Raw genomic sequence first — 13,635 nt, 5'->3', positions numbered from 1 at the left:
TAGAGCTGTTAAATGCATTTACCCAAGATAAAGTTCTACTTTGGTGAGATACTTACGAGTATATCGTGCCAGCTTCTGAAGATGACACATATTAATAATACAGGTAAAAATGAGTCCTTCCTTGTTCATCTTAAGACATGGGTTTGTTGTTGTTTGTTTGTTTGTTTGTTTGGGTTTTTTTTGTTTTGCTAATACTTAAGAGCACAAAGGAGTGTACAGTAAGTGGAAGAAATGTGCTGATTCCACACCCAAGCCTACTGAGAAAGCAAGTAGTTTGTATGTCAATCCTTCTGAAGGTGAGCCCTTACTGGAAAGTACTCTCTGAACACCCTGAGAAGGAATGAAGGTGAAGGTAGCAGTAATAGGTTGGGGGCTGGGGGAGTTGAGCTACAATCCAGTTGCAGCAGGAGGAGTCTGGAGATCATACAGGGAAAGCATGTTGGGGAATCCTTTCCAAGGTGTTCCATGCTGAAGAAAAGAAGCTAAGCCTTTGTATTCCTGCATCAACCAGTCACCTGATGTGGCCTGCCCCAAAGAAGAGAGCTTAATCTTAGTCAAGAGGAATCCCTTTAACTGAGGTCAGTCCTAGAGAGAGAGACTCAGCAGTTAATCCATTGGCTTCTACTATCTCTGGTGACTGAGGGCACAAGTGCCTTGCTTGTAAGAGGGAAGGGACCTGGACTATTCATGAGTATCGGCTACAGTCCAGCTACTGTGCCTCTGGATCCGTGTGCTCCATTAAGTAAATTCACACCATCTGGTAAGAGCTCTTCTGGGATTCATATCAAGATCTTTCCCTGGGAAAACTCTATTAGAGGAAGGTTTGTTAATGAACCGTATTTCCCACTGCACAAAGTTTCAGAGCCAAGCTGGCACTCATCTCTCCTCACTACCATCCATTACAGGTCCCCTTCTACTGCTCTAGACCACTTGTTAATTGTGATGACCCAGTTCTGTGTACTTAAGGGATGTGCACCTCAGTCCCTTTTCAACACATGGCTACTACACTTTCCCTTGTAAGTTCAAAATTGAGCCAGAGTCTCATGGACTGTGCCCAAATGATAACCTAGATGTTAAATGTTTTTACTCTGGGTAGTAGCTGTTGTACAGTCTCCTGATGAGCACACCCAGTTACCCTTTCCCCAGACATAGCTTCTTTGGCTGCCTGCTACTCGCTCGTCTTACCATGATCAATGTCAGCTGTAGCTAAAAGGTGAGACTCCTCTTACACCTTCTAGAATTGTTCCTCTCTGGAAATTTAAAGCCTTTCAACTCACATAGGCTAGAGCAGAGAATTTGAAAAACCATAAAATGCTCTGAGAGGGCTCCTGGGAATGATGGTGAACAGGGTCTTCTGCCCCTTAATTCCTAAATGCTAAGTAATGTATCTAATAGAGTAAAACACTACATGGAAATATAACACGTTTTACAACTTGAAAGAGGCAGACCATTCCTTCCATATGTCAGTCTTCCACCAGGTATCTGCAGCTTTGCTGGCCTGCCCTGCTGCTCTATAAAGCTCAGTCTTATATATAAGGGCAATATATACTCTACTGACATGCTCAGTACTGTGCCTCTTTTCCTGTATAGCAATCTCATTGGTTCAAAGATGTGTGCAAGACCTAAATTGTCAGTTTAAACATTTTGTAAGTGTGTAGGCAAGGCTTCTGGTGAAGGCAGTACAATCAGAAAGGGCCATTTCCCACCCAGCACAGGTTGAATTCAATCTAGACAAATCACTTTCCTTTACATTGTGGAGGGAGTGCAGTGTGTTATCAATTTTCAAGAGAGGCATGTTGATGTTCTCAAAGGATGGTGGCATTATAAAGTGCTAGCGCTGGTCTTCATTGACTGATATACTGACCATTCAGCAGCAGTAAGAACTATCTCAGCTTTTAGGACTAGAGGCCCATCCTCTTGAATTGCTGCCTGTCTCTTGTGAGGCCTATTTGCCTATTTGCCTATCCTATCTGTGGGGTTGGCTAGTATTTATTACTCTAAAACAGATGTTCTCTGATGGGCAGTTACCCCATCCTTTGCACTTGAGTGTCTTAACATTCCATGTGGTTCCACACACAGTTTTTTTTTTTTCTCCCTTTAGTGTGTTTCTTATAACTTTGGTGAATAAAGTGTAGCTCAGGCTCCTTGAGAAAATGTGGTTGAGTAGCAATTTATCCAGATTCCCATAGTTCTATGCCCACTACCTTTTTAAATTAATGTGTGTGTGTGTGTGTGTGTGTGTGTGTGTGTGTGTGTATTTACTAATGTAGTTAGTTGAATTGTTGGTTGGTTGCTTGTTTTGAGGTGGGGTCTGCAAGCAAATACCTTGCATAAATCGATTCTTTGCTTCAACAACGAGGGCCCAGAAATGGAACTCAGTTTGTGAGGCTTGGTAGCAAGCACTTTAACCCACTAAGTCATCTCACCAGCCCTCCACTGCCCTTTTGACCCCTTCTTCCACTATCTTCCTTGGCATATTTGTCATTTTTACATTATCTAAGTCATCACTTTCTCCAAACTTCTGACTGTCCGTCTAGTAATACAGTACCATTGTATTCTAGGGTCCCCACCAGAGTATGCCCTCCCAAATTGCAGAAGAGCGATTCACAGTGATGAAGTCCACATGTCCATCTTTATGTTCTACTCCTGGTTCAGGACTCAGAGAATTCAGTCCTACACACATTCTCCAAACTGCTGATAGACCATTAGCCTATTCTCCTTGTTATAGTCTTTTAGGGTAGATCACGTTCTTCCTCCAGCCAAGATATGCAGTGATTAGAGGGACCATGTTGGAAATCTCAGTCTTCTTGCTTTGGGATGGAATTAAAAACATGGACTTCTTCAACACCAGCAAGAAATAGAGTTTACTTGTGAGATGGCTTTAGTATACCTCCCTCCAATGGTATGACTTTAGCATTCCTCAACTGTACCTAACTAATAACAAAGTTGTCCCTCACCAATACTCAGCTGTTATCACTGGAAATCTTGGTCTACCCAAACCAAATGGTAACATAAACTTTTTCTTCTGGTATGTATGATGAGAATATCAGGTGGGTAACTTTTAGCTCATCAATTAAGTCTGAGTCATAGAAACCAGAACCATAGATTTGAAAAGCAGTATCAAAATTTATGTGGCCATAAAACTAAAGCAACTCATATATAATAAAAATGGGTGTTTTTCTTTAAAATCAGCCAACTTAGAAGACATGGCCTCTCCCTAGGTTAAACACAAGCACTCCAGCAAAGAAGCAAGTTCTCATACTTTATTTGGCCATTGGACCTGGAGAATATTTCTTATTTATTAATTTGTTATTTATCTCATCATTATCTTCTCTCTTTCTCTCATTTTTTTCCTTTGTTATTTCATTTCTCTTATTGAAACAGGCTCGCTGTGCAGCCCGGCTGGGCTGAAATGCACAGTGATCCCCCTCCCTCTGCGTCCACAGTGCTATAATTATGTATCATGAGTAATCATAACAGTCTCGCTGCTATTTTCTAGTTTATATTTTACCATTTGATGATATATGTATCATGAATATACTTTTAAATGCAAACTTTAAAAAGCCATTACTCTGTTGTTTAAATCCTACAAGATTGAACTGAATTCTTAGGCAGATTTAATAGGTGACGCTTATTGGAGGCTTTCCCCACAGGATTGGGTGGAAGATGTTTGTGAAAGGAATATGTGGGACCACAGAACCTCCCCCATTATCTGGAGAGAGTTGCTGGATCGTGGAGGCAGGGGCTTGCTTTTGGGAGGATACAATGAGTTTCTGGAACATGCCCAGGTACGGGATTGCATTGCTTATGTGTTCAAACATACCATTCCCTTAAAAGTATTCTATATTTCAAACTCTTGCTTTCCAAGCCATTCTGCTACCTTCCTCCTAGTCTATTTTCTATTCTGGCTTTGGTCTAATCATGATCTATTCTCTGAGGTTGAGTTTTCCTTTTCTGATATCTAGCTTTACTATGGTGTCACTTCCAACATGACGACAGAGTTGATGATGGTCATCGCTAAAGAGAACATGCAGACGCATACAGAACAACAGTTGGATAAAGAAACCATGAAAGATCTCATCAGCCCTTTGCAGGTCTGGATTGCCAGGTGGGATAGTCAAACCCCAGGATTTATGAGCCTGGAGGTTTATTTTTAGAAAAGACAATGGAATTGGATTAATTTCATGGTGGAAGAATACCTATGCAGGTTCAAAAGTGTGTGTGTGTGTGTGTGTGTGTGTGTGTATTCACACACACATCTGGCTTGTACATGGTTATGAGTGCTTCTGTGTATCTAGCCTCCAGCATCTATCCCCCTGTGATTTACATGCATACATGTCTTCATACACAATCTAAAGCAATGCTCCTGGGTTTGTCCCCTCTGGTCATTGTTCTCTCCCTCTCCTCCCCTCCCAGTCCCCTCCCACCTGCTGACTTTCCTTGGTTCTTCCTCCTGCATTCTCTGAGTGCAACCCAGATCCCCTCCCTTGGTTTCCTCCCTTTCTCCTTCTCAAGGGCGCTCCTCCTCCTCCTTGTCCTCACTTGTCACCGCCTCCCCTTGCATCTCCACCCCGCTCACTCTGTGGTTCTTTCTCTGCGCTTCCATCCCTTCCCTCCATCTCCCCACACTGTCCTCCTCACTGCATGTGTGTATCCTAACACATACCTGTTTTGAGAAAGTATATATAACTATGGATACTACAAACACTGAAAAGATTCAGAAGTTGTACTACACATACCCATGAGCCTGTCCAGAACTGGGCATCACCACAGTGCCCTTCCCAAACCCAGCAAGAGTAATAAAAGTTTACAAATGAGTTTTTTAATCCCCCATAGTTGATCATCACTGAAATAGAAGATCAAGGTACATTCAGTTTCAAACAGAGCATAAAACCTTTGCTTATCCTAACCACACCTGTAAAGGTTTTTCCTTGTAAGACTGTGAGAAAAGTAATCTGTCCAAAACTAAAGACATTCATTAGTAGATAAAGGTATTAAAGACAATGGGTAGCTGAAGCAAATGTCTTTGTCTTCTCACGAGAAAGCCTGAGTTTGTAAGCAGAACAATCTGATAAGGAGCTTTTGTTTGCTTATGTTTTGTTTTGTCTTCTGCACATGGGAAAGCTCTTTTATTTGAAAAATCTAATGCACTCGTACATTTTTATTTGGTGGTATCATCAGATGCTGAGATGGAGTGGGTAGTGAGACTTCCCTGTTCTGATTTGGATTCCTAGGCACATCTGTTCAAGTGTGAGGATGCTCATGTGAAACAATGAATCATCTTTCAGAGCACATGCAAAAGCATTGGTTAAGAATAGAATGCTTCCCCTTGGTATTGCAAACTTTATATGCCCCAGTACAGGGGAACGCCAGTGCCAAGAAGCGGGAGTGGGTGGGTAGGGGAGCAGGGCAGAGGGAGGGTATAGGGAACTTTCGGGATAGCATTTGAAATATATATAAAGAAAATCTAACACAAAATAAAGAAAGAAAGAATGAAAAAAATAGAATGCTTCACTGGGAAGGGCTCTAACTGTTTTCCATCCAACTTTTGCATTTAAACAGTGCAGGTACTTATGTGTGCTGCCACTTAATTCCCCTCTTGCTAAGTGGGGAAGTGTTTGGGATGCACTCAGAGATCAGCCTGACCCTGTTTGACCAGGAGCAAAGGGAGGACTGCCTCAGAAGCATAGTGATGGAAACCCAGGACTTGGCCTCGCCAGTCCTCCGCACTGTCTCCTTCTGCACCACGGTAAAGGAGGCCTTCCTTCAGGCCCAGGTCATCATCATCCTGGATGACAGCACAGAGGAAGAAGTGTACAGCCTGGAGAGCTGCCTGCGGAGCAGGGTGCCACTGTGCCGCCTCTACGGTTACCTGATAGAGAAAAATGCTCACAAGTCTGTCAAGGTCATCGTGGGAGGGAAAAACTTTGTAAATCTGAAAACAACTTTGCTCATGCAATATGCCCCTAACATCGCGAGCAACATTATCGCAGTGGCTCTGGGGGTAGAAGGCCAAGCCAAAGCAGTACTGGCCCGAAAGATGAAAACCACTTCAGCCAGTGAGTGTCTTGCTTGTGTTTTGACACATGGGTTCAAATAATGGAGAGAGAACGCTACATCCTCCAGGACCATCCTGGATGTGTAACATAGATTAGGAGGGATGGATGAACCCAGTGTGATTGGTCCTCCCTCATTCAGGGGATGCCACTTAGACTACCCTACCCTCCTTACCCAGCTTTTTCCTGTACACACATACTGTGACCCAGTTTAATTCATAAACTCAGGGCAGCAAGAAACTAGCAATAATAAAAAGTAATAACCTAATAAACCAATCATAGCAACATACAGTAATGAAAATGATCTATAAGTTACCCACTGATTATTTTTTGAAAAATTCCCTATGATATTTTAAAGTGCAGGTCTGGGATGGTAGGTCAGTGGTAGATCTCTTGCCTAGCATGCATGAGTGCCTAGGTTCCATCTCCAATGCTGCTGCACCTGCCCTAAAATGAAAAAGTGTGCAACGGTTAATTGAGCTATGGGATGGAATGTGAAGCTGTGGATAAGGGGGGGCAGCTGTGCCCACTTCTTTTAATATATTCTTATGACTCTGTGTGTGTGTGTGTGTGTGTGTGTGTGTGTGTGTGTGTGTGTGTGTATAAGGGGAATGAAGTTAAGAGAGGCACAAATGATACAATTTTCACTAACAATATCTTTCACGGCAGTTCCCTCAGTATTCCTTGACTTTCCCATCCAGTATACTGTTCACAAGGCATTATCCCATGACTGCCAAGCCCCGATAATTAGGGAGGTGAACACCAGCGCTTGCACAGGCTAAAGAGCTTGGACATCATTGGACCAACCCTAAAACAAATATACAGACAAAGCATTGGATCTGAATACATTTTATATTGGTGAACTTTATTTTAATCATTTCTGGTTCGGTTCTGCACAGACATCAAAGATGTGATAATCTGGGGCAATATCACTGGAAATAACTACGTTGACCTGAGGAAAGCAAAAGTTTACAACTATGAGAGTGCTGTCAAGGGGCCTCCTGGACACTATCACTCTGTGTTAAGCTTGATTTTTGACAGGTATAGTATATTTTCTAAGTGAAGAATACTAACATTAGATAAATGAAATAGATGTATAACAGTTGTAACAACCTGCAGAGCCCAGCGTGACCCTGTTGAGGACAAAGTGACTTGGTCCCTGTCCCTGGGGCATGGCCCCCATGTGAACCTCCACGAGAGATGATGGCTGCTGTGGATGTAAGGCTTGTTTGTGTAATAATGTATGTAAGCTCACGTTCCTCTAAGGAACATCCTCTGTGTTACTGTTAATGACTCTGTGATAATCATACAGCATGAGTCCAGGAGGTGAAGGTGTGGCTAATGTCTTAGCAAAATGGAGAACCCTGGGACCTTCAGGACTGACCTTAAAACTGTGAAAAAGAGCTTTAAAAACATGGATTCAAAATACATATAATTTCTCAATATGCAAAATATAAGGATGTAATATGAATTATGAGTGGCCTCATGAACCTCATGGAACAAGGCAGCTATGAGTCAGCTTGTCAGAAAGATACAAAGGCAGATTCTTTCATTCTTTTTGTTTGTTTGTTTGTTTTTGGTTTTTGTTTTGTTTTTTTTTTTTTTCAAGACAGGGTTTCTCTGTGTAGCCATGGCTGTCCTGGAACTCACTCTGTAGACCAGGCTGGCCTCGAATTCAGAAATCCACCTGCCTCTGCCTCCCAAGTGCTGGGATTAAAGGCGTGCACCACCAGATTATTGAGTTCACATTTAAGCCTTCAAAGATGAAATTAAGCATCAATGAGTTACTCCAGTTGTGGTGAGACAACTAGACAAGAATCGCCTCTTTTCATTGACAGACATAATACTGTCCAAAGAAAGGACACAATTACAGGTTTTTAGGACAGCTTAATTCTGACACCACCGAGTAGGCTAGTCCTTAATCTTCCTGTTTCTCTAGGTCTGTCAGATGACACTGGCCAGTAGGCTGTAGACTGATGCTCCAACATTTTGTAGTAAAGGACTGCCCAGGTGTTCAGCAGTCTGATCAATTGGATAAGTTTTGGAAGCTGTGTTAGGCTTCCTGTATATTTTCTGTTAATATCAGTTGTTCTTGGGTTCCTGATAGGTTTGAAAAAAACTGCATAGTCTCCTAGCCAACCCAGGCTTTTTACTTTGAGAGGATGGTTTTAAGATGACATACAATCCAAAGCCAAGACATAGTCAAGAGCAAAACTATAGTCTTTTAAGTTAGGATAAAGGACAGTGTTTAATTTTATTGATAAAAATGTTGGACTGGGTGTTAGACATATCTTATACCATATAATTTACAAAATGGTAATAGTTGTGTTCTATTTATATTTTGAGAGAAATTCAGGTTTTTTTTAATTAAATAGAAAGGATGAAATGTTGCAGGATTTTCTCTGTCCAATTACATTAGGACAGTGGCAGGCCTGTGATTGCACAGGAAAAGAGGCAGAGCTAGGAGTTTTGGGGAAAGATAGAGAAGTTTCAGGAGGGAGAAAGGGAGAAGCCACACAGAGGCAGACGAACAGGAAGATGACCCTGATCCCACGTGGTTTTAAACAGCCACAAGGAGCCAAGATCAACTCAGGTATTTATTCCAGGTTTCCTTTTGCTTATTCTATGAATCAGCATCCCATGATCTATAAATAAAAAAACTGGACTTTGGGTCTGCATGAGATAAAATAGCAGGAAAAAAAAAAAAAAGACAACAATTCTTTAGAATTTTTTTCTCTAGAGAGAGCTGAGCTGTCTGGAGATCTCTGGAGAACAACACAGCTCTTCAAGAATCTTTTCTTAACAGGATCTCTGACTTGGTCAGAAGATTCAATAATTTTTTATTGCAGTTTTTCTGACGTTGGTCTGAAAAGCCATGAGCTATCCAGATAGCTTTTAGAATTTTTTACTAGTAGAGAGTGCTGTCTCAACTGGAGAGTTTTTAAAAGAACAACAAAAGGTATCTAGAGCATAGTAGAACACACACAGAGAGAGACAGAGAAACAGAGAGAGACAGAGAGAAAGAGAGAAAGAGAGACAGACACAGAGAGAGAGAAAAAACAGGCTGGAAAGCCATCTCAGCAGAACCTAGGCCGCCAGCCTGAACCCACAATTTGACTTCACGTCCTTCTTTTCACTGCTCCCAGACACCCTTTCTCTCACAGCCCCTCTCCATGCTGAGGCTGGTCCTTAGCAAGCACCATTAAAACATTTTGTAAAATTTGCATGAAAATAACATACATTGTTTATATACACCTTTTTCTGTGCTTTCTATTGAAGAATCAGAAAGAAAAAAAAAATCCATGAATAATAGCTTGTTGGTCCCCAGCCCCATCTGATTTGTTTTAAAATTATGAACTTTTCTATTTCAGGCTATCCTCAAAGTACTTTGTAGATTGTTACGGTTATCTCTAAAGCAGGTATACATAAAGCAAATGTTAATGTAAAGACGGGTTCACGACAGGGGAACGGGAGGTGAAGTGTTCGTAGGAAGAGGCGTTAGAAAAGTAGTGCATGCTGGGAGCAAGAAGCCTCCAGGTAGAAATTCTGTCACCATTGTTAATTAGTTGTGTGACTTTAGCAAAGTTACATCAAATTTGAGCCCCACCTTCTCCAATAATAGAATGAAAATGGTGGCATGACCGGTTCCATATGAAATAAAAAGGAAAACAAACTGACTTCATCCAGGTAAACACTGGCATTCCGCGGAGGAGAAAGAGGATCCAGGCAGAGCCCCTCAGAAGCACTTCTGCATCCCCATTCCAGGTCCCAGGTTGCAGCTTTTCCTTTTCCTTTGTCTTTTATTTCCTCCCCCTCTCCAGGCCATTGGAATGTTGTTATCCATGCCTAGGCACACTCTGTGCTGGGCCCATCTCCTGAAGCCCATATTCAAATGTTCTGCTCACAGGGGGTCCAGGTTGCAGGGTCGTGAGGCATTCCTTCTCATCCAGATGCGCTCGTCCTTGAATTTATACTCCAGACCATAAAACATGTAGTCCCAAATCTCAGTGTGAACCATTTACTGTTTATTGAACATATTTGATTTTAAATGAAGGATATGACTGGTCCCAAGAAAGCATCTAAATATAATTATTTGTAATGAAAGAAATTGAGACTATAACCTTTGGGTCTCATTACTGTGTAGGTGATGGATAAAATTCCCTGTGTTGAGTTCTAGGGCTCAGAGGACCTCCTTTCCATCCCTCTCTCTATTGTGAAACTGTTTGTTTCCTTTCACGCAGAGAGTGGATCACAAAAGAATTTGTGCGGACACTTAAAATCTTGAGCAGCACTGGAAAACAATTTGGAGGCATCTTGGCTGCACACAGCATAGCCACCACCCTGAAGTACTGGTACCATGGCTCACCACCTGGAGAGATTGTTTCCTTGGGTGTAATGAGTGAAGGTACGGATTCCTATCTTGTAAAGCAGTATTTAGATCATAGCTTAATCTACAAGTTGTGTACTTTTCAACTGTGCCACAATGCGTGCATGCATCCATTCATTCGGTTGTCCATTCAAAAATTCAGTAAAAAAATATTTATTGTGAATGTACTAGAAAGACAGACAAGGGATTACACCTTGGCTTCACACTTCAGAAAATGTACAGCAGAGTGAAGGAGGGCCAGATCTCTACAAGTTGCCTTACAATGTTTTCTCACTGTGTCCAGCTAAGAAAGAGAAAACCAAATGCATTCAGTGCAGGGAGCAGGAGGAGTCAGAGTAGGCTTGGTGGAGAGAAGGCATTGCAAGCAGTCTCCAGGTGTTTGGTGTTGCCCTTGAGGGCCTGCGGGGGAGAGCGCTGCACACCAAGAGCAAAGACTCAGAGACAGGATCTGAACATGCAAGGAGACCAAGGGTTCAGGAGAACAGGTAGCATGGGCAATATAGGAAGACTGCTGCCTGTCAGCAAACACTGCAGAGATATGATATAAACTTAAAGAGTATGTACAAGTCTTTCAGTATCCTTATAAGCTAGGAAAAACACTGGCTGCTGTTACATCCTCTGTAAGTTCAACCACAAGAAATTCTTTGGCTTTTGTCGGTCTTGTTCACTCCCTGATCTTCAGCCTGGGACTCTCGGGTGAGTTCTATCTTGGTTGGATGGCAACATGGCAATGTGGATGGCGTACTGTCAACCTAATGTACAGCAGCCTGAACCAATCAGATACACCTTCAGCATCTCTTATTTAATAACAGTGTCACCATCTCCTCCTTCTTCCAATTTCAGTGCACCTCAGAGATATCTTCAAATAATCCACAATGTGAGACTTAACCTCTGTCTCTCTTCTGTGTTCACACAGCATTTTGTTCCTCTCTCAGACAGAATATTCTTAACGGGCCTTTTTAGATGCCTATGTTAGAATATGTGCACTGAGGACAGGCCTTCCTGAGTGTCATCTTCTACATCTTCACGGGAGAAGTATCTTATGTGACATTTGGCAAATACTGTACAGTTGAAGTAACAATTACTATTATTACAATTATAAAATACAATTAACAAAAATGTTATACAGTAATAACAATTATTAGATAAGTTCTCAAGCTCTCACACATTCTATCCCCATAAAGCAACACTCTCTGAGGTGAGATACAGGCAGTGTGAACAGTCTGGGAAGCTTGCTGATGGACAGTCTGTTAGTATGGCTTCTTCGGTGCACTAAGGTTTTTCTGGTAATGAAACAGGCTAGATAGACACAGGGCCAAAGGACAAGCTTTGCAGTGGTTGGAAGTGAAATTGCAGAGCTGTTACCACAAAACCACCCTAGACTGCTGGGATCAACATGTACTGTGGGAGACCATAGAACTACTGTCTTTCTTCTCCTTTGGCATTTCTATATCATTATCCTTGCGAAATCACCTGTTCCCACTATGCATTTGACACCAAGGCACATCCAATAAGCTATATCTAAAGACAAAAAAGGAAGGGAAACCTAATTCTGAGAAAGTTCTGGCATGTTCCTATAATTTTTCACATTTCTCTCTGCTTGAACTCATGAATAATAGCCCTCCCTTCAAAGTTTGTCTATTGTATTAGTTAGGGTTTTACTGCTGTGAACAGACACTATGACCAAGGCAAGTCTTATAAAAAAACAACATTTAATTGGGGCTGGCTTACAGGTTCAGAGGTTCAGTCCATTATCATCAAGGTGGGAGCATAACAGTATCCAGGCAGGCATGGCGCAGGAGGAGCTGAGAGTTCTATGTCTTCATCCAAAGGCTGCTAGTGGAAGACTGACTTCTAGGCAACTAGGGTGAGGATCTTATACCCACACCCACAGTGACACACCCATTCCAACCAGGTCACACCTATTCCAACAAGGCCACACCTTCAGATGGTGCCACTCCCTGGTCCAAGGATATACAAACCATCACATTCCACTCCCTGGTCCCCATAGACTTGTTCAAAAACATGAGTCTATGGGGACCATACTTAAACATAGCATAATGCAAAATGCATTTAGTGCAACTTTCAAAGTCCTCATAGTCTATAGCAGTTGCAACAATGTTAAAAGTCCAAAGTTCAAGGTCTCTTCTGAGATTCATTCAACTTAATTAGCTGTAATCCCCAAAGCAAGGCAGGAAACCAGCCGGGCAAACTCCAAACTCTGCATCTCTATGGCTGATGTCAAAGTGGTCTTCAGATCTCCACTCCTTTTTCATCTTTTTTGACTGCAACAAACTGCTTCCTCCTGGGCTGGTTCCACTCCCTGTTAGCAGCTTTCCTCAGCATGTGTCCCATGGCTCTGGCATCTTTAACATCTTTGAGTCTCCAATACACTGGGGTGTTCCACTCCAACTAGGCTTCACCAATAGCCTCTCATAGGCTCTCTTCAGGGTGCCAAGCCTCAAATCCTTTGCATGACCCCTTCAATCCTGGGCCATCAACTACAGCTGAGGCTTCACCTTCTCCAGTGGGCTTCCCTGGCCTCTCACAGTGCTAAGCCTCAGCTTCTCTCCATGATCCCTTCATTCCTTCACAAGCAGTACCACCTGAGTGACTCTTACACATTATCAAGTCCAGCCACAGCATGAGCTACAACCTTATCTATCTCTGGAACACAGCTTCTTTGTGCTCCCAGAAAACAATTTCCAGAAGATTTCACCTCAACGATGCTGGTCTCTTCTTAATCACCGCTAATTCCTTAGCTCCAGCTAACCAGCATCAATTTTCCCAGTAGTTCCTTCCATTCTTAACTCTAGAGCCAGAGGCACAATGGCTGAAGCTGCCGAGTTCTGCTGCTTACAGGAACTAGAATATGATCCCCTTGTATTATTACATTATCACTAGCTTTATGTTTTCTAAATCCTTCATTGCCTAAGCTTGGCTATCCTGGTTCTTGCTCTGTAGATTACCCTGAATGTAGAGATCAGCATGCTTGTCTCATGGGATTAAAGGTGTGTACCACCATGCCTGGATCTAATTTAGCTGGGTAGGATCTTGCCCCAAGGTCCCACTCCCTTAATCTTTATCTCCTAGAACACAAGATTTTGCTCCATTTCACTTCCTGGTACTCCTTTAATACTCAAACCATATATTTTATATTTTTCCTTTCTAAGCTTGCTATGCTTGTTCAAA

General features: G+C 42.2%; 1 protein-coding gene across 1 annotated transcript in view; it reads left to right on the top strand.

The window, feature by feature from the left end:
• Mdh1b (malate dehydrogenase 1B) overlaps positions 1-13,635 on the top strand; it is a 41,617-nt gene that overhangs the window by 4,732 nt on the left and 23,250 nt on the right. Inside the window, exons 3-7 of the mRNA XM_021165825.2 lie at positions 3,654-3,788; positions 3,966-4,108; positions 5,563-6,059; positions 6,956-7,097; positions 10,298-10,461. Coding sequence (XP_021021484.1) covers positions 3,654-3,788; positions 3,966-4,108; positions 5,563-6,059; positions 6,956-7,097; positions 10,298-10,461 — 1,081 coding nt within the window. The remainder of the gene's footprint in view (positions 1-3,653; positions 3,789-3,965; positions 4,109-5,562; positions 6,060-6,955; positions 7,098-10,297; positions 10,462-13,635) is intronic.

Source organism: Mus caroli, unplaced genomic scaffold (genome assembly GCF_978045245.1).
Source record: "Mus caroli unplaced genomic scaffold, Mus_caroli_1 scaffold_1, whole genome shotgun sequence".
Classification (NCBI taxonomy): Eukaryota; Metazoa; Chordata; class Mammalia; order Rodentia; family Muridae; genus Mus; species Mus caroli.
Note: the sequence above shows the minus strand (reverse complement) of the source record. Positions and strands in the feature narration are given on the sequence as shown.